General features: G+C 48.8%; 1 protein-coding gene across 2 annotated transcripts in view; it reads right to left on the bottom strand.

Moving 5' to 3' along the window:
- DLG5 (discs large MAGUK scaffold protein 5) overlaps positions 1-26,534 on the bottom strand; it is a 134,184-nt gene that overhangs the window by 27,094 nt on the left and 80,556 nt on the right. For both annotated transcript variants that reach the window (XM_061180134.1, XM_061180124.1), the window contains exons 6-14: positions 13,939-14,198; positions 12,396-12,708; positions 8,504-8,688; positions 6,716-6,841; positions 4,210-4,342; positions 3,637-3,764; positions 2,434-2,609; positions 1,980-2,083; positions 217-309 (exon numbers count right to left, since the gene is read on the bottom strand). In XM_061180134.1, coding sequence (XP_061036117.1) covers positions 217-309; positions 1,980-2,083; positions 2,434-2,609; positions 3,637-3,764; positions 4,210-4,342; positions 6,716-6,841; positions 8,504-8,688; positions 12,396-12,708; positions 13,939-14,198 — 1,518 coding nt within the window. The remainder of the gene's footprint in view (positions 1-216; positions 310-1,979; positions 2,084-2,433; positions 2,610-3,636; positions 3,765-4,209; positions 4,343-6,715; positions 6,842-8,503; positions 8,689-12,395; positions 12,709-13,938; positions 14,199-26,534) is intronic.

Here is a 26,534-nt window from a genome sequence, read left to right as displayed (position 1 = left end):
TCATAGTTAGGCTTTTTTGTTTTTTGGTTTTTGGTTTTGGTTTTGTTTTTTAAACCAGGATCCAGTCAGGGTTCATGCATACCTTGCACTTATAAATCAAGACCTTTTTTCCAAGGATCCCAGTGATGCGGAGAAGTGGCTTGGGTACAAGGAGCTGGGGTTCTGCCTGCCCCAAAGAGGGCGAGAGCAGAGCCAGTGCAGGGCGGGGGCCCTTACCTTCAGGAGGGAGAGGGTCAGGGAGTCCTGGCAGCTCCGCAGCAGAGATTCACACTCATTCAGAGACTTGTTGTCCAGTGCAATGCCATTGATCTAGGGCCAAGAGAGAGCCCGTCAGGCCCACCACCAGGATAGGGGTTCTGCCTAGCTGCTGACCCACGCTGGACAGTGGGCCTTGTTCTGTAAGGTGCCCCCGTCTGGAGCTGGCAAAAGGAGAGAAAGCCCCTCCCCAGTTAAGGCCCTCAAAGTCCAGTTATGGGGCTTCTGAGGCAAATGAAACACACAGCCTTAAAAGCACTCTGGGGAAGGGACTTGTCTGACTGGGACCAGGACACCACGGGTCCCAGAGGGACATCCCGGACCTGCCGCTTCCTGCTGCGTGATGCTGGACCACGGCTCAGAGTTCCTTCCAGAGCAAAAAGGAAAACAAACACGGACGCCCCCCCAGGGGCGCGAGGAGACTGAAAACGAGATCATGATGTGGGAGGCTGGACCCACGTGACGTGAAGTATCATCGCAAAGACTCCTACAGCCCCTCACGCCTGAGTCTCTGTCCGCACCCCTCTCAGACACGTTCCAGTCCTTTTCAAAAGTGTATGTGCAATAGGTGAACGGTGAGACTGGGGTGCATCCATACCATGGAGTCCTACCCAGCTTCGAGAAGGACCACTGCACCAGCACATCCAACCACGTGATGGAGCTCACAGCACGAAGCCAAGTGGAAAAGGCCATCTCAAACGGGCAAGTACTGTAGATTCTACTTATACAATATCCTCCAAATGACAGAATTATAGAGCTGGAGAACAAATTAGTTGCCAGGGCTTATGATGGCGGGGAGGGGGCATGCTTAGGACTGCGGGGGTTAATAGAAAGGGGTGACACGAGGGAGACCTTTGTGGTGGTGGACAGCTCTGTGTCTTGATTTTTTTTTATCCTAAAATGTGATAACAGATTTCACAGTTACGTAAGATGTAACCATTAGATGTTAACTGGATGATGGGTACGTAGGACCTTTCTGTACTATCTTTGTCACTTTATTTTTTAATATTGTTTAACACTATAACTGAATTATAATTATTTCTGTAATTATTTCAAAATTGAAAGTTAAAAATATATATATATTCAGAGTGATTATCTTGGGGTGGTAGATTAATTTGGTTGGTTTTGTTTTTCTTTATAACTTCCCCACATCTTACAGTTTTTCGTAATGGCCATATTGCTTTTCAAACTCTAGCTCGCCCCCAAATCTGAAATACACTGGCAAAGATGTGAAGTAATGAGCCCCCCCAAACATGGCAGGTGGGACTTCTTTGAAGTACAAGGAGGGAAATCACATCACATGTTAAATGCTTATGCCCTCTGATCCAGCAATTCCCCCACCAGGACTCTATCCCGTGGCGGGACACAGCAGTGGCCATGAAGCACTATTACAAAGGCAAAAATGTCCTGACTGTCCATCAGGAGACCGGCTCAAAGGCCACTAAGGAACATGCAGTTACTGAAATGACCCAGACAGATCTAAAGATGTGAATCTGGAAGAACCTCAAGGCACGCTGTTAAAAACAAAAAGCAAGGTTAGCAGCAGCACAGTATATTATGATCACATCTAAGTTTAAAAAAAAAAAAAAAAAAAAAAAGTGGGAGATATAAGTTTTGAACGTTTGGGGGAGAAAACACAATGAATTGTTAAAAGTAGTTGCTGTCAGGATGGGAACTAGGAGATGGGGAGTCTAGAACCAGAGGAAGGGTTCCCCGAGACTTACAGCCACAATCCTGTCTCCCACGGCGAGGGACCCCTCTTTGGCAGCCGGGCTTCCGGGCACCACGGCAGCAGCATACACTCCATTCTCCAGGCTGATGCCGCTGTCTGCAAACCAGAGGTCCCCGGTTAACCCCCGCCCGGGTTGCACGGCCCTCTGGTTGTCTCATCTTGTCTTTACGAGATAAACTTTTAAAAAGGATGTTGGCAGATTGCGACCTGTCCATCCCAGCACCCGGCCCAGGTCACACCACCCAGGGACCCGGTCAAGTCTGGTCTGGTGAATCAAACAATCAGAGACAAGCAAGACCCAGGACCCAGACGGCCCCCTAGCGGGAAGCACATGGGCTGCACTGAAACCACATCAACACCTAGTTCTGGGAATGAAGGGTGCCCGAAAACACGTGCAATCTCTCTGTACGAGAAAAGGGTGCCCTGCCCACCTCCCCAGCCCCGACCTTTATGCCCGCTCAGGTTGATGTGCAGCGGTGTGACCACCTTCCCGCCCAGGGACTTCCTCCGACGCACGACCATGTTGATGGCCCCCTCCCCGTTGAGGAGCGCCTTGATGGCCTGCTTCTTGTCCTTATTGATGAGGTCCACGTCGTTGATTCTCAGCAGCCAGTCATTGACCCTGAGGAGGGGGACAGCCAGGTCACTGCCAGCGGAGGCCTTGGGACCAGGGGGCCGGCCCCTGTTGCTCCCATTCAGGGAGCAGAACACCAGAAAGCACAAAGTACCCCACAAACACATTCAGAAAGGTTTCCTCGGGGTTTCCCTGGTGGCACGGTGGTTAAGAATCCGCCTGCCAATGCAGGGGACACGGGTTCGAGCCCCGGTCTGGGAAGATCCCACATGCCGCGGAGCAGCTAAGCCCGTGCGCCACAACTACTGAGTCCACGTGCCACAACTACTGAAGCCCGCGCGCCTAGAGCCCGTGCTCCGCAACAAGAGAAGCCACGACAATAACGAGCCCGTGCACCGCAACAAAGAGTAGCCCCCCTCGCGGCAACTAGAGAAAGCCCGCGCGCAGCAACGAAGACCCAGCACAGCCAAAAATAAAAACAAATAAATAAATTTATTTAAAAAAAAAAAAAAAGAAAGAAAAAAAAGAGAAAGGTTTCCTCTTCTAGGAAGGTGGAGTGGTTAACCTGGCAAGGGTTGGAGCCTGGTTTCAAATCCTAGCTCTACCACTTACTAGCCGTATGACATAGTCCCTCAGTGTCCTCATGTGTAAAATGGGGGCAATAGAAGCACCTACCTCATGGGACTGTAAAGATTAATGAATTATATAAAGTACCTAAACTTAGCAAATACCAAGCACTATGTAGGTGCTAATTATTATCATCACTATTTCATGGGATGAGCAGGCAATGCACATTCCAGACTCTCACACACTTCACCTGAGCCCCTTACTACACAGAGAAGCAAAAGGCAGCACCTGGTGACGGGAGAAAGATCAGATTCAGAGGCAATTTGGAGTCCGAGCATCCTTTAAGAACAATGTTAGCAGTTAAGCCTGAAAGCCTCAACAGCCTCTGTGAGGCCCCCAGATCCCGGGATGCGCTCATTTAAATGCCACCTGGCTCTCCAGGTCCTCTGCATTAGGTCAGAGGGAAACTGCCACCTTCCCTCCAGAGCCTGGAGCCCTCTACACTTACCGTAAGCGGCCATCAGCAATGCTTCCTTTGTCCACTTTAGTGACAAATATGCCACAGTCCCCCGGCAAACAAGGCTCATTCACACCCTCTGCCATATCGAAACCAAGTGCCTTCAAGTCAATATCCTCCTGGCAAAAGAAAAGCAGCAACAGCTCACTTTACAGCAGTGATGAGAAACATTTGGCTCTTACACCCCCCAAGACACTCACTCCGATGCGGGTGCTGTCCCTTCACCCCGACGGGACACCTGGTCCCCAGGATAAAACCTCTGAGCGGCTGTGATCCCCTTTCCACCACTGGAAACACACACACAGCCCCCTGGCGCTCTGCTCTTGCCTCTGCTTTCCGTGCACTGCCAGCATCCGCCGGGTAACACAGGAGACCAAGCTGCTACTGCATCGGGCTTGGACAAGTGCAGGGAAAGGATGCATCCACACCCTGGGAGAAAAAGCTGACCTCCCAACTAGCAGCCATGAAACTGGGGGGCCCTGCAAGAGGGCCATCCTCTCCCTCCCCCATCCAAAGCCGTCACGTTGAGGAGAGCTGGGGAGAGAAGACGCAAGGGCGGTTTACCGTCTCCCTTTCAAACTCCACGACTTCTGTTTCCCACTCCATGGAGTCTGTGTCAATGGCCGAGTCGTGGGAGCTGTGGGCCATCAGCTGCCGGAACCGGGCCTCCTTTTCCAACTGGGATTCCATCTGTTCCCTGTGAACAAAGAGAGAGCCATGGCAACGGCCCTCTGGGAGGCAAAGCATCCCACCAAAGTCCACTCGGAAATGAGGTGGACCGTTCCCTTCCCCCTCATACTTCACACCAGTTGCCTCATAAACCGAAGGCTTCTTGGGTATCAGTGAGTTTTCATAGTTTTTTTTTTTTTAAGTCTCAGAAAATTGCCCCAAATTTATCTAGGGGTTTAATGCAATTCCTACATAAATGCCAGCAAGACTTCCTGTAGACAGAGACAAGACTATTCTAAAATATACACAGAAAGGCAAAGGAATTAGAACAGCTAAACCCATTTTGAAAATGAAGAATAAAATGGGAGGAATCACTCTACTTGATTTCAAGACTTATTACATGGCTACAGAAATCAGAACGGTGTGGAACTGCCACGAAGACAGACACATGGATCAACGGAACAGAACAGAGGACCTAGAAATAGCCCCACAAAGTACAAAAGGTGCAGAAGTAGTTCAGTAGAGGAAGGACGGTCTTCAACGAATGATGTTGGAGCAAGCGGACATCCTGGCAACAGACTCAACCTAAACCCCATACCTTATATAAAAATTAATGCAAGATCTATCACAGATTTAAATATAAAACATAAAACTATAAAACTTCTAGAAGGCAAGTATAGGAGAAAAATCTTTGAGATCTAGGACTGGATTAAGGGTTCTTAGACATAACACAATCCATTAAAAGTAAAAAAAATAAAAATCAGCAAATCGGATTCGATCAAAATAAAAAGCTTTAGTTCTCAGAAAGACCCAGTGAAGAGGATGAAAAAAGACTCAGAAACCTTGTAACATCCCCCAGTAACATCCTTCTTCCTAGAACCTGGGCCCAGATGACCTCTCCAATTCCTCAGCACTGCCCAGTGGGTTCCTGGCACACCCCTAACTACTGTCCTTTCCTGCTCGACTGGACACGCCCCCACGTCCACACCTTTGCCTGAACCGTGCTCAAGAATGTGAGGCCGGCTCTAGGAGGCCACTCAGCCCACGGGTAGTCTTCTCCAAGCTTTCTTCCCCGACAGAGAAGCAGCTCTGCACTTCATGCTCACTGCACGCGGCTCACCTCTCACCCACTAGGCACATACATCTGTTGCTTCTGCAGACGGGGGGCTTCCTGGGCAGCGGCAAGGACTCCCTCACCTGCATCCCACTGGTTAGAGAACTTAGCTCAGAGAAGGTGCAAATACAAACGTGCTGAATGAACAAACAAACGGAACTTGACATTTCTTAGAAGTTCCAGGCAACTCCAGCTCAATTAACGCGCAAAACCTCCTCCAGCGCTCAAGACCCCGAGGTTCCAGGCTTTGCCTTAATTTGATTCCACCACCTGCTAGACCCTAACTGGGTCCCTGGAGAGAGTCTGTTCCTTTGCCGCTTAACCCCCGGGATTTTCTTAGAGTGCTCAAGCCCCAGGGCTTCTGGGTTTTCACTGAGTAAATGAAGCCGTTTGCCTTACATTAGGAGGTTCTGTTGAACGGGGAAGAAGGGGAAGCTGTCACCCACTTCCGGAAGGCGTCCCTCGAGTGTGCGAGGCTTGCACGCTCACCGGCTTCCAACCACCCTATCGGTTCAGGAAGCCTCACGAGCAGGCAGACAGCCACTGCTTCTCAACTACCCGGTCTGGCTCTGGACTGCACTGACGATTGGCATCTGCCGATTTCTCTTCTTCAACTTGGATCTCGGTGTTTTCAGGACACTGCTAGGGGCCACCCAATCTGAAGTAACACCCCTGGGAGCAGCGCTGTAACTGAGGGGACGCACAGGCAGAACAGACTGCTGAGCGTAGTCACAACCGCCTTCAAAAACGCTGCATCAGAATCTGTCATCGTTCTGTCCGACTGCGTGCTGCTCTCTCGGATGGCCCTGCCTTTGGTCTGTCTCCGTGTATCGTGAGCCCCACAGGGCAGGGACCCGGTGGCTTGTGCCTCCCCCGGGGCCTGGCCCCCACGCAGCAGGCACCTGGCAAATCCTTGCTGAGTTGCCGAATGAATGAGGGAGGGAGGGAGGGAGGGAGGGAGGGAATGAATAGACAACACGTGCCTGCCTGTCCCCCAGTGGACCGCCCGGGGCAGGGACCTTCCTTCCGATGAGCCTTGGCACACAGTGCCTGCCCACCCCAACTCGCTCACCAAAGGGCCGCTGCCACGCTCTGTGCTGGTCTAAGGATTTCTAATTAACTCTCAACAGAGAGGCAACACTCGGACACATTTTACGGACTGACCGAGTAAGGCAGAGTGAAGGGACAGACTGCCAGGCCTGCTCATGGGGCTGCCCTGACCTGACGGAAGCGGACACCACGCTCCCGGGCGCCAGCTCACCCCAGCAGGCGCCCACCCCAGCGTACTTGAGCTCCTTCAGCTCCCGGCTGACATCGTTCTTCTGTTTGCGAGTGTCATCCAGGCTGCGCAGGGCCTCAGCCAGTTCGCTCACCGCCCGGTCCCGCTCCCGCCTCAGGTTGTCACAGAGCGTCCTGGCAGAGGGGGCAGAGGGCAAGGTCACTGTGAGGGGCAGGGGACGGAGGACTCACGGCTTGCAGTGAGGCCTGCAGCCCATGCTCCCGAACACCCCAGGTGCTTGCCTCACTCCCAGATGCATAGAAGGAGTGCTTGAGAGTCTGGAGGCAAGACCACCCAGGCCAATCCCATACAGGGACAGAGGGGACACTGAGGACCTGGCAGAGGAAACACCCCCACGGTTACCAGGCAACGAGCATGCGGTTCTGAATGGCCAGTGTGCGTCCCACAGGTTCTGCCTCAGTGTGCCTGGGGTTAACGACCACGCCCCCACCCGCAGCCCACCTGGCAAGCCCCTGTGCTCCAGCACCGACCAGACACTGCACAACTACCCACGTGCAGGCTTTTCTAGAGATGCCCTCCACCCCACAACTAGACTGATCCCCCAACTTGGACAGAAATCATGTCTTATGCATCTCTGCAGCCCGGAGCTCTGTGCAGGTGGCAAGTGCAGGCTTAACAGCTCTCTACTAACAGACGTGTGGCCCCTGGGCTCCCAGGATCACCTCAGTCACTCAGAGAGGTGGTGGGGACAGGTGACCAGGCAGCAGGAGAGTCTGTGCTGTGCTCTGTGCCACCTCCAGAACAGCATCCTGCCACTCGATGGACCCTGAGGGCTGGTCCCCACTTCTCCATGGCCCCAAATCCCCTCCAATCCTGAACCTTCATCTCCTGACCAGCCCAGGTGGACATCAGTCTCTCCAAATGGCCACAAGGGATCCTGCAGAAACTCTCAATGACCAAGTCCTCACTTATCGCCATCATCATCATCATCACCACCACCACCACCACCACCAGGGCCTCTCCTGGCTTTATTCCAGGCCAAGGGCCAAGTCTACACTCCTGGGCTTCCCTTCACAGGCCCTCACCACCTGCCCTCAGGAGCCCTGTCAGTCGCTTCTCCTGTGACTCACCAAGTGCGCACCCCACTCATGCCACAACCAGTCCCAGCTCTGCCCTGAGTTCACCATACACCTTTGTTCATGATGGTCCCTCAGGCTGCAACGCCCATCCCCCCTTCTCCACCTGGAAAAATGCCACTCGAGCTTTAGTTCTAGCACGAACGCCGTGCTTTCTGGGGAGACCTCCCTACCCGTCCCCACGAATTCACTGTCCACGCACCCCCCTCCCCCCGGCCACCCTGTCCCACGAAGCTGCCTGTAGCTCCCACGGTGCCGGCCCCTCACGGGCATCACACGTGCCCAGGAACCTCAAAGGCTGTTACTCTCCCAGGGTCTCCTTGCTTGAGGGACCTAAGATCCTGGCACACAGTAGGTGCCCAATGAATACTGGCTGAAAGAATGCATTTTTGAAATGTTAGTTGCAACAGAAACCCCCTAAGAAAAAAGCCTGGCCTTATACCACTTCACGGGGGTCCACGCTGTGGACAGAGCATGTGCTCAGACCTCTAGGGTGAAGGGAAATGGGAAGTCGAGACATGATGGAAAATTCTAAAATTCTCACTATGAGGCGAGGCTGGGGCATCACCTAGGGTGAGGAGGGACGACCCAGGTCACGCCCACCTTACCTGGAAGTAAGTGGTTACGACTCCGACCCTCCCACAGACCCAGTGCCCCATGGGGAGACCCGAGCCCATGCGGCCCCGGGGCGCCCCATACCGGATGCTGTCCCGCTCCGCCACGATCTTGTCCCGCTCCTGGAAGGCCCAGTCCCGCCGGCACTTGGCCACATCCGCCTCCTGGAGGGCTTCCTTCAGCTCCTGGCACAGAGCCTTGCACTGCTTTCGAAGGATTTCAGCCTCCTTATTGGCTCTCCCCGCGTCCATTGTCACCGTGTCTTTGATCTGGTGGGGGTGAGGGGCAAGTAGAGGGGGAGGTTACCAGGCCTTCTGGCCCAGAAGTGCCCTCCGACTGATACAGGAGCTGGGGCTGGACTCTCGGGAGCTGGATGGAGGGAAACACCGGGATCTCAGCCAGAGGCCATTCCGACACCGCCCCCCGCCCCCCATGACTACATGCTCCACAGCCACGTTCAGACCCCTAGTGATGCTATATTAGGGTCCACCCAAACTCTCACAGCGCCACACAGAGCCAGGACCGGAAGCCCAGCCCCTCTATGGCCTGGTCTCAGGGGCCCAGGTGGAATGGCCCCTGGAGGGCTCCTTCCAGACCCTGCCCTGCCACTTACATGGTATATGTTTTGCTGAGAGCCCACTACATCTCCCTAAAGAGCTCTCGTGACAAACGTGACATGAGGCCCCACTGCAGTGAAGGGTGCAGCACTGGTCATCATGCTCCCCACCCGCTGTGTCTACAATACAGTTTTTATACTCTAGCATATGGAGTTATTTCTAAATCTGAAAATACACCACTATGTTTGCTGGTGAAGTCCTATGTGTTTCAGTTCCTTTAAAAAGCTGAGCTCTAAAGGATTTGCATCTGGACCCCTCCCTAAAGCTTTACACGCTCCATTAAAATTTCAAATCAAACTCTTTGAAGCACTCATACAGAAAGCTCCCTCTGTGCCTCTATAATCCTCAGAAAAATGAAGAATGTGAGAAATGACAAAGTGAGCATCTCTTGGAAGAGTAACTCCTAGTCCAGCTCCAAGGCTTTCTGAAGAAGCAAAACACACACAACACAAGAATGCCCCTCTGCTCGTCCTCCACCTCTCACGGCACTTCCTCCCTCATACAGTGCTCCCCCACTTTCTAGCAAACTCAATTCCCCAAGCAGGACTGGACACAGGAGATGCAAGTGCATAAGGGGCAGCAGAAAGCACCGCCAGCCCAAGTGACCAAGCTGGCCTTTCTAGGGGACAGCGGCTCTGCCAGAGGGCCTGTCTTGGGAAGCGACCTAGTATCTGGAAGGACCTCTGTGACACGTAGCAGCACCTCACAGCTTCCCTGTGGCAGGGACCAGCTGCCCCAGATGGTAACCACGTCCTCCTGAAGCTGGCGAACCTTCAGTGGACTTGGCCTGCCCATGGTCAGAGTCTGGACACCGGCCCTTGTGAAGGAAGCCCCTAGATGTGCCCACTCGGAAAGGTGGGAAGCAGGGGAGAGAGGGGTCAGAGCTGACCTGGTGTCCAGAGTGAGGCAAAGACCCTGACAGGCCCCCCGACTGCCCTCTCTTTGCACAACCCACTCTGGAGAAGACAGTAGAGAGAGGGAGGGCAGTGGCAGAGAAAAGAGGGTAAATAAAGAGCGAGGTACCGAGAGAAGGGAGGAGAGTGTAGGAAGCCATCAGGTGTCAGAGGGAAAAAGAACCACCGCCCCGGCTGAGCAGAACGAGGACAGTTCTGAGACCAGGAAGCTAGCCGGGCTGAAGGCCCACCTCAGCCGAAACCCCCCCAAGAAGTGGCTGCTGGAGAGGGGCGGGATCAATCCCCAGGGGTCTCACAGGCCGTGGGGAGATAAGACCCTCCTGCCCACACCTCAGAGCCAGGATGGCCCAGGTCACAGACCTGGCCTACTCTGGCCAGGCGGGGAGTGGTCGTGTCCCAGAAGCCAGACAAACTCAAGAAGGAGCCGAGGGTTTCAGTTCTGGAAGCTGCAGGGGTGGGGGGCTGGGGCTGTCCTCTCCTGCCCGCTGACTGGGATGGGTGCCCAGAGAAGACTCCTGCCTCAGCTGACAGGCAGACTTCACACGCTGCCAGGGCCCCCCTGCCAAGGCCCAGGAACCGGGCTCCAGGCTGGAGGCACACATGAGCAATGGGAGGGGGGTGACACAGGCCACCAGACCTAGCACCACGGGGCAGTCGGGGGTCTTCCTCCTCCTCTGTGCTTCCACATTCCTACAAAGAGCACGACTGCTCTTTGCCCCCCTTGCTCCCTGGGGGGCATCCATCATCTCAGCCCCCTCCAGGGGGCTGCTGGCCTATCACAGGCTCATCTTCTACGGGTTTAACACACTGTCCTCGACTTTTTAGCTTACTGACTGACTCAGGCACTTTTAATGTTTTATTTTTCATCATTTTGTTTTCCTTATTTGGTATCAACATTTTCCCCAACAATTAAGATCTCAAACCAGAATGTGAAAGTGAGGTGACATTTTCTCCAGGGCAATTACCAAGTCCTAACGCATTACATTTGCTCATTAAGAATTTCTTCATTCCAGTCTTTTAAAAATTTCATCAAAGAAAATATTCCTTTTCACAATGGCTTTCACCTTGATCGTCTGGAGAAGTCTCACTCCCTTTGTATGAAATTGTCACTATTTGGTCCATTTTTGCCTATGAAAACAATTTTATAGGGTGCACCCTAATCCTAACAGGGTAGTAAGGTTCAGATGGGCATAAAAATAATCCTAATAGTAAAGACTCAAATCATTCCTACTTTATGCAGATATTATCCTAAGTGTGTGTTCAATGTTAAACCATCTGATCATCATGACCACACTGTGAAGCAGATGCTGTCATCATTTCCAGTTTGCAGGTAAGGAGACTGAGGCCCAGAGAGCTAGGAGAGCTAAGAGGTCACATGGCTGAGGAGGTCCACTCTCCAGACACAGTCCCCAGCACCGCCTGGGCATCAGGCAGCATCACAGTCCGCAGAGAGGCCCACGAGGCCCTGGCCGCCCCTCGGGCATCAGCCCTGCCTCATGCTCGGCCCAGAGAGCCCTAGCTTCAACAATCCACACACACACCGTCCCTTACTAAGCTGCCCGACCTTTAACACCTTGCTTTTCACTTCTCACAGGCCAGTTTTAAAGCCTTCACTCTAACTGACCGGCACAAAGTAGAATGGAGAGGTATGAACAGAGAACTATTCCAACGGGAAGAAAGTCTGCTCTGATCAAGTTCAGCAGCCCTAAACAGAGCCACACACAAACTAACCGAATGGGAAGGCAGTCTCAAAGAGGGGGAGTCCACAGGCCTGTCCAAGCCCCAGCAGGGCACACCTGGTCTTGGGGGTAAGCAGTGTCAGCGATGAGGCCTGGGTGGTCAGGTAGGAAAGATGCAGAGAGTCCCCACTGATCACTTGGGAGTCGAGCTCAGTGCCTCAATTCCGATGCTGCTGAGCGCCACTCCCCTGACCCTGGAGGCATGCCCCCCAGGGAGCGAGGCTTGAGAAGAGTATTGGGCTCAACCTAGTAGAACAGCTTCCCAGAAGGAGCCCAGACCACCCCTCTAAAGAGAAGACTCCTCAGATGTCGGGGTGAAGGAACACTGAGTGCACCCTTCTGGACTCACAAGGCCAAAGGTACCTATGGCTTTGGGAACGTGGCCCTGGGATCTTGCTTCTTAATGAGCAAGCCCTTGAGCTGACTTCCAGCAAAAGACTGATCTACCACCACATCACGACAGGCGTGCGTGAGTGTCCGTGCATGTCATCCAATCTTCTTCCTACGCTGTCAGCTCCGGACACCCAGGACCGCAGCGGAACCTCACCTGTGTCCCCTGCAGCCCAAATAGAGCTGGGCACCGAGCGTGAGCTCAGCAGTTACCCAGTAGGCATCCAATAACCCAGGCAGCAGCAGGTTGAAGGCTGCTCCCTGCTACTCCAGACACCTGTGCATCACAGCCCTTTTTCCCTCGCCACCTTCCTACCTGTCGCAGCGCCTCCATCTCCTCGCTGGCCGCCTTCTTCTCAGACGTGCTGCTCTTGAGCTTGGACTCGGCCAGCTCCACCTCGGTCTGCAGCTTGTCCAGCTCGGAGATGACCTGGTCGCGCTCGCTCATGATGAGCTTGTACTCGCTGTACACCGCATCCCGCTCCTCCTTGTACTTCTCTGACTCCTTGGCGGTCTTCGCCTGTGTGGTCCTCAACTCCGTCAGCTCCGACTGCAGCAGTTCCATCTCCCACTGCAGGTCCTTGTTCTGGGCCGTGGCCTTGTTCAGCTCGTGGTGGATGGCCTCGAACCTGGCGGAGAGAGGCAGCCAGGACGAGGGCGTGGGGACCTGCCCAGCCAGCTCTGCTGCGCCGGACAGTCGAGCATGAAGTTTCGAACGCGGCCATTCTCCACACCCCCAAGAGAGAAAAGCCATGAAGGACCAGTGCCCCTGGACCGGCAATTTTTCTCCGCCTTTTACAAATACTGGAAGATGGACTGAGAACTTCATGTCCTCTGCTCTACTGGAAATAACAGTGTTATTTCTTCCACAGTCAAGCTACGTTATCTTTAAAAATAAGAACAAAACAATGCTAGAATCGCAGCCTATGAAAGACAAAAGTGGCCTGAACAATCGTTGAGTCTGAGCACCTCATTTTACAGATACAGGGGATAAGCCCTCGAGACACAGGTGACTGGCCCAAAGCCTCCAGGTTAGCGTGAGAGCACCGCTCGGTCCTTCCAGGCCAGGAAGCACCTTCCATGCAGGCGGCCCTGCAAATTACAGCCTGCAGCTCTAGAGCAGCATTTCTGAACGTGGGTTCCTTAGAAACCAACCCTGCACGGAGCTCCATTTAAAAAAAGTGTGCTCTCTGATGACTGATGTTTGGGAAAAACACTGCATTCTGTCCCCTCTTGGGAGATTCTAGCGCACAGTATCGGAGTAAAGGTTCTGAGAAGTCCTGCAGCGCAGACACCTGTTTGTGTGCAACCCGGCAATTCCCAAACCCTTTTAAAGCCAGAGAACACTTTTCATATAAACCTGATAAGCACCCCAGAGAACAGGTATTCTGCAGGAATGTACCTTAAGAAACACTGTTGGAGGGCAGGGGTCACATCCCTACAGATTATCTACCTTAATAGAAAGTGCAATTTTAGAAGAACAATGCCTAGGACAATTAACTTTCCTATCTGCCAGGTGGGTGACTGACACAGAGGGGAGAGGCTTTTGGGGTGACCTCAGAAACAGGACGGTAAGAATGCACCAGAGTCGTTCAGATGGAAGAAAGGAGCACAACTGCCAAGACATGCTGAGTGTCAGGAAAATGTTTCCCGGACGTAAGTAATTTTTGATTGAAAAAGTTCAATTGCTTATGTTTTTTTTTTTTAACCTCCAGAAAGTGGCGGAGAGCCTTGCAGATAACCACAAGCCCACAAAGGAGAGTGGCCCCTGGCAGAGAGGATGCTTTGGCCCTCTGGCCATTCTCTGAGTGCAAGAGACAGGCCAGCTCGCTCCCTTCCGTGACGGCCTAGGTTCCTACCTCCTCAGGGAGAGGGCACACTGGTGCTGCAGCTGGATGGCCGTGTCCCTCTGCTGGGTCAGCATCTCCGTCTGCTTCAGAAGGCGCTGGTTCTCCTCCTCTAGCTGCTCCAGGCGGCTCAGGTCCGAGTTGTGGATGGCGACTTTCTCGCTATACCTCTTCCGCAGGGCATCATAGTCCTTCTTAACCACCTCCAGCTTGTCCATGGCCGTGTCGTACAGCTTGTTGAGAATTTCTGATGACCCGTTGTGCTTCAACACCTGGGGACCAGAGAGTCACGATTACCAAAGGTCTGAGGGCAGGAGGAAGGACAAACTCGCCTCCGTCTGTCTGGGGGAAGGATTGTTGACAAGGGAGGGGAGGTCACACCCTCTGGCCTTCAGGAGTCTTGAGGTCTGATTCCACAGGCCCTGCAGTCACACTGAGTTGATTCATTCGTTCACAAACATTTCTTAAGTAGTGTACAGGAAAGAGTCACCATAGCAGGCCTGAGACTTCCATCCTTGGAAAGGCCTGCTTGCAAGTTGACCCTTAGCTGGCGTCTGGGAACGTGAACAGTAAGCAGTTCCCTGCACTGATATAAACCTTTCCCGAGTGATAGGAAGGGCTCCCCACGCCTGGGCTGGACGAACTGTGTGTTTTAGGCTCAGCACCTGCTTTCTTCTGGGAGTCCGGAATTTCAGAGCATGCTAAGCAGGGGGTTCCTACGTGGCCGGCTCCCAGTAAAAACCCCGGGCAGAGAGTATCTCATGGGCTTCCCTGGCTACATGTCACACGCGTTGTCACGATTTGGTACTGGGGGAACTAAGCCTGTCCTGTGAGACTCCACAGCGGGAGGACTCTTGGAACCTAGCACCTGATTTCCTCTGGACTTCACACCATGCACCTCTTCCCTTTGCTGATTTTGCTTTGTGTCCTTTCACCGAAATAAATTTTAGCTGTGAGTAGGATTATATGCTAAGTCCTGTGAGTCCTTCTAGCAAATCACCAAACCTGAGGGTGATGCTGAGGATCCCCGACACAAGTACCTAATATATTCTAGCCCTGTTTTAATGCTGGTGATGCTGGACAGACACAATGACTGTGGCCTGTGGACCTCTTATCCTGATGGAACGATACAAACACACAGAGACAGAGATCGGTAGATAGAGAAATAAACCAAATAAAATAACTTGGGAGCATAATAAGGGCTGTCAAGGAAATAAAAAATAAAACAGGATAACAAGCTGGAGAGAGACTTCTGGGCAGCAGAGTAGCTTGTGAGAGAGTCTATAGCCTGAGGAGGCCTTTCTAAGAAGGTGACTTCTGAGCTTGGGTGCAAGTGAAGACCAGCAGTCAACAGCACATCTGGCAGAGGACTGAGCAAGTGCAAAGGCCTCGAGGCAGGAATCACCAGCCATGTTCTAGGCACAAACAGGAGGGCAGGGAGGAGTGACTGGAACCCAGTGAACAAGGAGAAGTGGATTCAAAAAAATTGCCAGAAAGCAGTGGTTAAGGCTCCGCGCTCCCAGTGCAGGGGGCCCGGGTTCGATCGCTGGTCAGGGAATTAGATCCCACACGCATGCCGCAACTAAGGAGCCCATGGCCGCAACTAAGGAGCCCGCCGGCCACAACTAAGGAGCCCGCCTGCCGCAACTAAGACCTGGCACAACCAAATAAATAAATAAATATATATATTTTTAAAAGTGTAAGGTTAAGAGTGCAGATTAAAAAAAAAAAAAAAAAAAAGGCCAGAGAAGTGGGCACAGTTTCAAGGCTCACAGCAAAGACTGTATCCTGAGTGAGATGGGAACCATGGGAGGGTTTAAGCAAGAGAGCTTTCTACTCTGAATTACAGGTGGTACTAACGCTCACTCAGGGTGCTGCTCTACAGAACAAAATACAAGATGTGTTAAGAGGTGGTCAGGGCCTGCTGACTTCTGCTAAGCACCTCAGGGGATCTGAGCCCTTGTGCTGAGGGCTCACATCTCCTGCCGGCCCCACCTCTGCCATGACACGACTGAGCCAGAAAGGCCTGCTTAACCGTTCCAGGTCCAAGAGTCCAGGAATCACCTGGCTCATCCAACATGGACCCTGAGTTATCAGAAGATCTTTGCAGCCCAGAGAACCAGAACCTGGAACTATTGAATATTCCCTGTGGAGGGAGGGTGAGCTCTCAATAAATACGATTAACAGGAAAGAGCTAATTCAAATGTCAAAATCTTTTAGAGACAATGAAAGTGAGTTCGTTCCTCTAAGACATTAGCTCCTAGGACTATAGATTAATGGGGAAAAAGGGAATCTCAGAAATCAGCTCATTCAGGGCTTTTAGTCTTTTTCCTTTTCTTTTTCTTCTTTTTTTTTTTAAGCAAAACTCTTTCCTTCAAAGGAAATCTTACGAGGACACCAAACTACAACACTCACTTTAAAAAGTGGTACACAGGTTCCTCAGGCGGTTAAAATCTTCACCATTTTATAAAAATGCGTCACTGTTGCAGATCAGGACTGCATGCTGAGAAACAGTCAGAAAACCACTGACTTAGCCTCACTCGATCATTTAAAGTCTTCTTAAAGACACAATGCAGGGACGTCCCTGGTGGCGCAGTGGTTAAGAATCTGCCTGCCAATGCAGGGGACATGGGTTCGAGCCCTGGTCCGGGAAGATCCCACATGCCACGGAGCGACTAAGCCCGTGCGCCACAACTACTGAGCCCGCGTGCCTAGAGCCCGTGCTCTGCAACAAGAGAAGCCACCGCAATGAGAAGCCCGCGCACCGCAACGAAGAGTAGCCACCGCTCACCGCAACTAGAGAAAGCCCGCACTCAGCAACAAAGACCCAACGCAGCCAAAAATAAATAAATAAAATTAAAAAAAAAAAAAAGACACAATGCAATATCTTCCAAACATACAGCAAAGCACAGCAAATAAGGTAACAGAATTTTAAGTACCCACCACTTAGCTCTCATCTTAAGGACTGGTTCCAGGACTCCCCACGGATACCAAAATCCATGAATGCTCACATCTCTCATATAATATGGTGTAGTATTTGCATACGAACTACCCACATCCTCCCTATACTTTAAATCATCTCTAGATTACTTATAATACCCAACACAACAAAAACGCTATGTAAATAGCTGTCATCAAGGCAAATTCAAGGTTTGCTCTTTCAAACTTTCTGGAATTTTTTTTTCCCCCAATCCCTGGTTGGCTGAATCCTCAGATGTGGAACCCACGGATATAGAGGGCCGACTCTACCTTGTCGCATGTCTCAAATTGCTTTCCAAAGACATAAAATAGTATAGGTGCTTAGCCAAAGCCCCCAATACACCCTTCTCTTATCTAGTACCCCTCTCTTCCTCTCCAGAATTGCTCTCCTAAATTTGCTGTCAACCATCACCATGCACAATATTTTACTTATACTACTTATGTACTCATGAAAATTCCTAATGGTGTTACATGTGCTTCCTTCTACTCAATGCTGCTTTTGAGGTTTAGTCAGTGGTGCAGGTAGTGTTTCACTGTAGGAGTACATCACACATTTTTTTTTTTTAGATTTTTAAAAAAATTTTATTAAAATATATTTGATTTACAATGTTGTGTTAGTTTCAGGTGTACAGCAAAGTGATTGTTTTATATATATATTTTCTTTTTTAGATTCTTTCCCATTATAGGTTATTATAAGATATTGAGGGGCTTCCCTGGTGGCGCAGTGGTTGAGAATCTGCCTGCCAATGCAGGGGACACGGGTTCGAGCCCTGGTCTAGGAAGATCCCACATGCCGCGGAGCAACTGGGCCCGTGAGCCACAACTACTGAGCCTGCGCGTCTGGAGCCTGTGCTCCGCAACAAGAGAGGCCGCAACAGTGAGAGGCCCGCGCACCGCGGTGAAGAGTGGCCCCCGCTTGCCACAACTAGAGGAAGCCCTCGCACAGAAATGAAGACCCAATACAGCTATAAATAAATAAATAAATAAATAAATAAATAAACAGCAAAACTTAAAAAAAAAAAAAAAAGATATTGAGTATAGTTCCCTGTGCTATACAGTAGATCCTTGTTGGTTATCTATTTTGCATTGTGGATAGATTTTTTTAAATTGAAGTATAGTTGATTTACAACATTCTGTTAATTTCGGCTGTACAACAGAGTGATTCAGCTATACATATATATTCTTTTTTATATTGTTTTCCTTTATGGTTTATCACAGGGTATTGAATATAGTTCCCTGTGCTACACAGTAGGACCTTGTTGTTTATCCATTCTATATATAATAGTTTGCATCTGCTAGTCCCAAACTCCCAATCCACCCCTCCCACACCCTCCTCCCCCTTAGCAACCACAAGTCTGTTCTCTATGCCTGCATCACACATTCTCATTCTGGTGGATGGATGTTTACATCGTCTCCATTTTTTTGCTGTTATAAATGATACTCTTGTGAACCCTGTACACGTCTCCTCTCCCACACCGGTGAGATTCTCCTCTAGGGTGGACACCTTGAAGTAGAGCTAAGGGTCAGAATACGGACTTTTCCCCGCTGATTGGACAATAGCAAATTGCTCTCCAGGGTGGCTATCCCAATTTATATCTCAAAACCTATGGGCAGGAGTTCTGAAAGTTACTGTCGTCAACACATCCTCACCAAGGTTTCATATGGTCAGGTTTTTCTTTTAGTTTTTACTTGTGATAAAATACACATAACACAAAACTGTCTTAGCCTTCTTTAACCTTTGAAGTATACATTTCTGTAGCACTATGTATATTCACATTGTTGTACAACCAATCTCTAGAACTTTTTCATCTTGCAAAACTGAAACTGTCCCCACTAAACAATTAGCTGTTCCCCCTCCCCCAGGCCCTGGCAGCCACCCTCCTACTTTGTTTTCTATGAATCCAACTACTCTGGAGGTATATACAGTATTTATAAATAGAATCATATAAATGGAATCCTACAGTATTTATCTTTTTGTGACTGACTGACTTCATTTAGCATAATGTCCTCAAGGTTCATCCAGGCTGCAGTATGTGACAGAATTTCCTTCCTTTTTAAAGATGAAAAATATTCCATTGTATATATGTACGGCATTTTGCTTATCCATTCATTCGTCAAAGGATACTTGGGATGTTTCCACCTCTTGGCTATCGTGAAACAATCAGATTTCTTTTTTAAGTACTGCCAATCTCATGGACAAAAAATAAGATCTTTTTAAAAAACTTGTTTCCTGATTACTAGAAAGACAGAGCAACTCTCCTTACGTTTATTGACTATACACACTTTCTCTTCTATGAATTGCCTGTCCATATCCTTTATTTTCCTTTTCTCCTTCCTTCCCCACCTGCCCCTCCCTCCCCCCCTCCCCCTTCCTCTCCCTTCCTTTCTTTCTGCAGGACTTATTTTTAAATTCCAGGTACTGATCCTTTTCTAGTTATATTCATTACAAATATCTTTTCCCAATATGTGGCTTTTAAATTTTCCTGAGTACCCTTTGTTACTAAAATTTCATGTTTTAATGTGGTAAAATCTATCAATCATTTCCTTTATGGTCTGTGGTTTGGTTGTTTTACTTAAGAAATTCTTTCCTTCCTACCTTGAGATCATGAGGATACTCTCTCTCATTAGTTTTTCTAAAAAGTGTTAGTTTTACTTTTCACATTTAAATCTTTAAACTATTTATTTAAACTACTGGAATATATTTTTGTATATGTTGCAAGATAGAGATGTAACATTATTCTTTTCCATAAATTACTAGACAAAGGAGAACTGGGTCCCCAAGTGCAGGACAAACTGAGGACGCCTGAATTTGTCCAGGTGCAGACAATGAGGGTTGGAGGACAGCAAGGACATCAGCTGACACAGTGCCCACCACTGAGAGGTGAGAAGGGCATCCCACAAGGACGTGCCCACACATGCCCAGGACACACAGCGTCAGTGGAGAGCTCTCCTGCCTTCAGGGTCACATCTGGAAAAGAACCAGCTTCTAGACCAGACTGCCCTGTCTTGTGGGCAGTACCTCAAACATTCCAATTAAAAATCACTCCAAATGTTTTATTCTCTAAACATCGCCAAGCCAGGTGAGAAGCCCAGGGCTCTAAAAGAGCCCCATGTGGTTTACTACAGAACAAAAGCACTGCTACAATTCCCAGAGTGTCCCACAAGGTGGCAGGCCTGAGTAGACAGCCAAATGCACTCCCATGGTTGTCCAGCCTTCCAAGCTTCATTCAAGAAACAAACTAGCTCTGGGACTTCCCTGGTGGTCCAAGGGTTAAGACTCCGTGCTCCCAGTTCAGGGGGGCCTGGGTTTGATCCCGCATGCCGCAACTAACACCCGGCCCGGCGCAGCCAAATAAATAAATAAATATTATAAAAAAGAAGAAGAAGAAAAAAAAAGAAAAGAAAGAAACTAGCTCTCATCGCAAGAAAAAAAAGGTGTAACTATATAAGTTGATGTATGTTAATTGGACTTATTGTGGTGATCATTACTCAATGTATACAAATATCAAATCGTTATGTAGTACACCTGAAACTAATACAATGTTACATGTCAGTTATAATTCAATTTTTAAAAAAAATTTAATAAATAAAATTTAAATTAAATATCACCCCACATATTAATAAAATAAAACCTAATTTTAAAGACTGCCTTGAAACGATGCAAAGAAAAACCCTGTTCTGGGCACTGGCCCAGCAGAGCCCACCTGCACTGGTCCACAACAGAATCTGGAGTCAACACTGCGGTTTGGCCTCTCTTCACTGGGAAATAGCCCCCAAATGCCCCAACCGTGAGGTGCTTGGATGGCGTCTGTATGACAATCCAGAGGCAACTGAGGGCAGAGTGAATCTGCTGCCAGGATGGGTCACAATTTTCCAGTGAGACAGGGTCAATCAGAAAAAATCCCAGAACAAACCCAGAAACAAAATCAGAAAGGTTGGGATCCTTTCTGATGCCCAACCCAGCCCTGCTAACACAGTAGGATCCGGGATCAAAAGAGACGACCCTGGGGAGATCAGACTGATACCCTGTGCTGTCTCAGCTGCCCATTCCACAGGTGAAAGCTCTGCATGAGAAGGCCTTGCTTATTATGAGCTGAAATCCATCTTCCTCAACTCCTAACCTCTCGTCCTAGCCCTGGAGTCACAAGAACAGTCTCTTTCCCACACGACAGCACCCGGATATTCAAAGGCTCATGGGGCCCCTAACACTTCTCAACTTTTCTCTACAAGCAGGGCTGAGAATCATGCCTGTGCTAATGTAATCAAAAGCCTCTGAAGAAATTTGGGAAAACCACAGTCACAGTTAACTCCAGAGGATTTGAAAAACTATCCTATCAGTCTAGGATTTTTCTTTTACTGTTATAAGATTATGTTCTTGGTAGACAGTTAGGCACACACACACTAACAGTCAAATGTTTAGCTTCCCAGCTAAGGCTAACAGTAGTCTGAGAGACAGAATATTTAAATCTGGCTCAGAATTCTAAAATGAAAAAGGTGATAAACTTCTCAGCTCATGCAGACAGCAGTCTTTAGAGATGACTCTCCTCCGGCCTGTGAGGAGGGGGTGAAAGTGACCCAGGGGAGGCACAAACCCAGGGTCTGGTCCCATCCACACACCAAGACAGCCACAGCCTGAGCTGCTCCCCTCAGGGAGGCCAAGAACAGAGCTGTACTTATATCCTGCTCCACACTGGTCAGAAACACTCTGGGCTTCTCTGAGTGCCATGCTCTTTGAAGACTAAGAAACCCCTTTCTTGGGTTATCTGAGAAAAGAAATTAACTTTCATGAATCACCAAAGAAAAAAGTATATTTAAAGACAGGTGACAGGGCCAGAAGGAGGAGAGGGAACTTTCCTGGAGTCTTAAGTTTCCCAAATAAATTGGCAGAACCTATTTTTTTAAAAAAAGAAAAGCACTGCTTTGAACCTGGCAATTGTACCTTTAAGAATCAAACTTCAGAAAAACACGCACAAAGGAACATAAGGAGATATGTAAGGGTGCCCATCAAAAAATTATTTGTTTTTTGTTTGTTTTTTTTACAGATCTTTTCCTGTAATTGATATCTAGTCTCATAGCGTTGTGGTCAGAAAAGATACTTGCTACGATTTCAATTTTCTTAAATTTACCAAGGCTTGATTTGTGACCCAAGATATGATCTATCCTGGAGAATGTTCCATGAGCACTTGAGAAAAATGTGTATTCTGTTGTTTTTGGGTGGAATGTCCTATGAGTATCAATTAAGTCCATCTTGTTTAATGTATCATTTAAAGCTTGTGTTTCCTTATTTATTTTCATTTTGGATGATCTGTGCATTGGTGAAAGTGGGGTGTTAAAATCCCCCACTATGATTGTGTTACTGTCGATTTCCCCTTTTATGGCTGTATTTGCCTCATGTATTGAGGTGCTCCTGTGTTGGGTGCATAAATATTTACAATTGTTATACCTTCCTCTTGGATCAATCCCTTGATCATTATATAGTGTCCTTCTTTGTCTCTTGTAATATTCTTTATTTTAAAGTCTATTTTGTCTGGTATGAGAATTGCTACTCCAGCTTTCTTTTGATTTCCATTTGCATGGAATATCTTTTTCCATCCCCTCACTTTCAGTCTGTATGTGTCTCTAGGTCTGAAGTGGGTCTCTTGTAGACAGCATATATATGGGTCTTGTTTTTGTATCCATTCAGCCAGTCTGTGCCTTTTGGTGGGAGCATTTAATCCATTTACATTTAAGGTAATTATCGATATGTATGTTCCTATTCCCATTTTCTTAAATGTTTCGGGTTTGTTATTGTAGGTGTTTTCCTTCTCTTGTGTTTCTTGCCTAGAGAAGTTCCTTTAGCATTTGTTGTAAAGCTGGTTTGGTGGTGCTGAACTCTCTCAGCTTTTGCTTGTCTGTAAAGGTTTTAATTTCTCCATCAAATCTGAATGAGATCCTTGCTGGGTAGAGTAATCTTGGTTGTAGGTTTTTCTCCTTCATCACTTTAAGTATATCCTGCCACTCCCTTCTGGCTTGCAGAGTTTCTGCTGAAAGATCAGCTGTTAACCTTATGGGGATGCCCTTGTGTGTTATTTGTTGTTTTTCCCTTGCTGCTTTTAATATGTTTTCTTTATATTTAATTTTTGATAGTTTGATTAATATGTGTCTTGGCGTGTTTCTCCTTGGATTTATCCTGTATGGGACTCTCTGTGCTTCCAGAACTTGATTAACTATTTCCTTTCCCCTATTAGGGAAGTTTTCAACTATAATCTCTTCAAATATTTTCTCAGTCCCTTTCTTTTTCTCTTCTTCTTCTGGGACCCCTATAATTCGAATGTTGGTGCGTTTAATGTTGTCCCAGAGGTCTCTGAGACTGTCCTCAGTTCTTTTCAGTCTTTTTTCTTTATTCTGCTCTGCAGTCGTTATTTCCACTATTTTATCTTCCAGGTCACTTATCCGTTCTTCTGCCTCAGTTATTCTGCTATTGATCCCGTCTAGATTATTTTTAATTTCATTTATTGTGTTTTTCATCGTTGCTTGGTTCCTCTTTAGTTCTTCTACATCCTTGTTAAATGTTTCTTGCATTTTGTCTATTCTATTTCCAAGATTTTGGATCATCCTTACTATCATTATTCTGAATTCTTTTTCAGGTAGACTGCCTATTTCCTCTTCATTTGTTAGGTCTGGTGTGTTTTGACCCTGCTCCTTCATCTGTTGTGTGTTTTTCTGTCTTCTCATTTTGCTTGTCTTACTGTGTTTGGGGTCTCAATCCCACTACTGGGCATATACCCTGAGAAAACCGTAATTCAAAAAGAGTCATGTACCAAAATGTTCATTGCAGCTCTATTTACAATAGCCAGGACATGGAAGCAACCTAAGTGTCCATCATCGGATGAATGGATAAAGAAGATGTGGCACATATATACAATGGAATATTACTCAGCCATAAAAAGAAATGAAATGGAGGTATTTGTAGTGAGGTGGATGGAGTTAGAGTCTGTCATACAGAGTGAAGTAAGTCAGAAAGAGAAAAACAAATACAGTATGCTAACACATATATATGGAATCTAAGAAGAAAAAAAAAAAAGGTCATGAAGAACCTAGTGGCAAGATGGGAATAAAGACATAGACCTACTAGAGAATGGACTTGAGGATATGGGGAGGGGGAGGGGTAAGATGTGACAGGGTGAGAGAGTGGCATGGACATATATACACTACCAAATGTAAAATGTATAGCTAGTGGGAAGCAGCCGCATAGCACAGGGAGATCAGCTCGGTGCTTTGTGACCACCTAGAGGGGTGGGGTAGGGAGGGTGGGAGGGAGGGAGATGCAAGAGGGAAGAGATATGGGAACATATGTATATGTATAACTGATTTACTTTGTTATAAAGCAGAAACTAACACACCATTGTAAAGCAATTATACTCCAATAAAGATGTTTAAAAAAAAAAAATTTATTTGCAACGGGAAAAAGTGCAGACTACCAAGATTCCCAACACACACAGAATGGGGTTAATAAATTACTGACAACTAAACTATGAAATATCTTGTTGTATGCTCCAAATTTACAGAAAATACAAGGAGACCCATGATATACTGCACAGTTAAAAACAAAAACAAAAAAGGCATGTGGCAGAAAATAAAAACAAAACTTTGTGTGTTAAGTATGACATAGCAAATGTCCACAAGAAAATATCCCAAGTGGTTCAGAGAGGTCAGTCACCTCCAGGGAGTGACACCAGGGCGGAGGTGGGGGTGGGTGACTTCACTGTTGTTGAAGTTTTTTGTTTTTTAACCAAATAATATGCATTATTGTAAAGAAAGGACATGCAAAACTACACTCTATGTTGCTCCCTGACCAAGGCTTGGCCATCTCCGCCCCAGAACACTTGGGCATCCAGATGATGCATTCTGACTGCAGTCCCCTGGAGATGGAACTGCCATACCGTGCTCCCCCCGGCCACACACACGCACACACGCACGCACGCACACACGCAAACACATGAGAAAAACCACCTGTCTGCTGCTCTCGAGAGGGAGAGGTCCCAGGCCCCAGGCCCACGGTGCCCTCCCACACAGCTGCCTCATTTCCTCTGAGATAAATCATGTAGAAGGCTGGAAGCCCACAAATCCCTCAAGCAAACATGCAAGTCAAACAGCACCATTTACCCCCGCAAGGGCCTCTTCAAGTTAACAAGGCGTGGGAGGAACCAGGCAACAAAACCGGCCTTGTCCAGCGAGGTCAACCTTTGGCCCCAGGGCCTGCAGGGAGGAGACCTGTGGCCACCGCCATGTGCCCTGCTTTCTCGGCTGCTGGCCTACCCAAGACCTGAGCTTTTCACAGCCCAGCACCCGTCCCAGACCTGGTGAAAATGCTAAGGCGCTGGCTGGGGAGAGCAGGTGGCCTGGTAGCTCAGACACACCCCTCACCCCTCACCCCCACCAGAGGCACTGGGCCCTTCTCTCCTGGGGGGGCCCTGAGGTGGCCCCGAGGCCACTTGCTAAGGGGCACTGGTCCAGCTGAAGAGAACCGGGGAAAGTCACTGACCACTGTAATCAACTACCCCCCCACCAAGGGTCAGCGCTATAGGAAAAGGAGAAGAGGAGTGAGATGGAAGCGTCGGGGAGAAAGCCTTCCCAGGTCACTTGTGGGGGGGCAGGAAGGGGGGGACAGGAGGCGATCATCTTGGCCTGGATGCGCGTACAAGCTGTTTGGGTCCTGAGGGAAGTCAGAGAATGGGAGGCAATAAAACATCATGCCTCAAGAGGGCAGGTTTTTGGTTTTTTATGACAAAGTGGTAACTGGAGTCTTTTATTTTGAGATATAAATCACATACCATATAATTCACCCTTTAAAGTGCACAATTCAATGGTTTTTGGAATATTCACAAGGTTGTGAATCCACAAAGCTGTGCAGCAACTGCCACTGTCTAACTGCAGAACATTTCCACCACCCCCAGAAGAAATGCGGGTCCAGCACTTTCTCCTTGGTGCCTCACTTCATCCTTCAAGCAATGCTCCCAGAGCACCGCCCCCGCCCCGCCCCCTCCAGGGCTGGAAGGTTAAAGGGCGGAGGAGAGGAAGGTGGAGAGTGTGAGTTGCTTCTCTGAGATGGTGCAGCAGGTAGGCTGCGGACGCCCCTGCTGTGCTGCGGGGCTTTCTGCCCCAGCCGGACTCCTGCTGCGCTGGCCTGCACTCACCTCCCTTTCCAGGAACCTTCCCGTTACCACCGCTGGGCCAGGCCTACTCACGCCCACCACCAGACTTCCCCCACACAACCAAGCCCCCTAATCAGAGGGCTCGTGGACAAGACGCCAGGTATCTCCAAGTATATCCAGCTTAGCGGCCTGCACGGAGCCTGGACTGTGTACTCCACATAAGGCTCCAACAAATATCAGAGAAACAAAATACGGCACAGAAACAAATTTTTCAATAGAACAGTTTAAAATGGGAAAATACTGAAACTAGTCCAAGGGTCAGTCAATAGGAGACTGGTTAAATCAATGGTGATGCTCCTATGTAACTCAATACTCTGCAGCAGTTAAAAACAAGGAAGGAGAATCTGTACTGAAATAGAAAGATGCATGTGACATATTCAGCAAAAAAACAATGTTAGCAACAAAAGGAACGGTGCGATTCCATTTTCTCAAATA

This window comes from Eubalaena glacialis, chromosome 1, assembly GCF_028564815.1.
Source record: "Eubalaena glacialis isolate mEubGla1 chromosome 1, mEubGla1.1.hap2.+ XY, whole genome shotgun sequence".
Taxonomy (NCBI): domain Eukaryota; kingdom Metazoa; phylum Chordata; class Mammalia; order Artiodactyla; family Balaenidae; genus Eubalaena; species Eubalaena glacialis.
The sequence above is the reverse complement of the archived record's forward strand: the minus strand, read 5'-3'. Positions and strand labels throughout refer to the sequence as shown.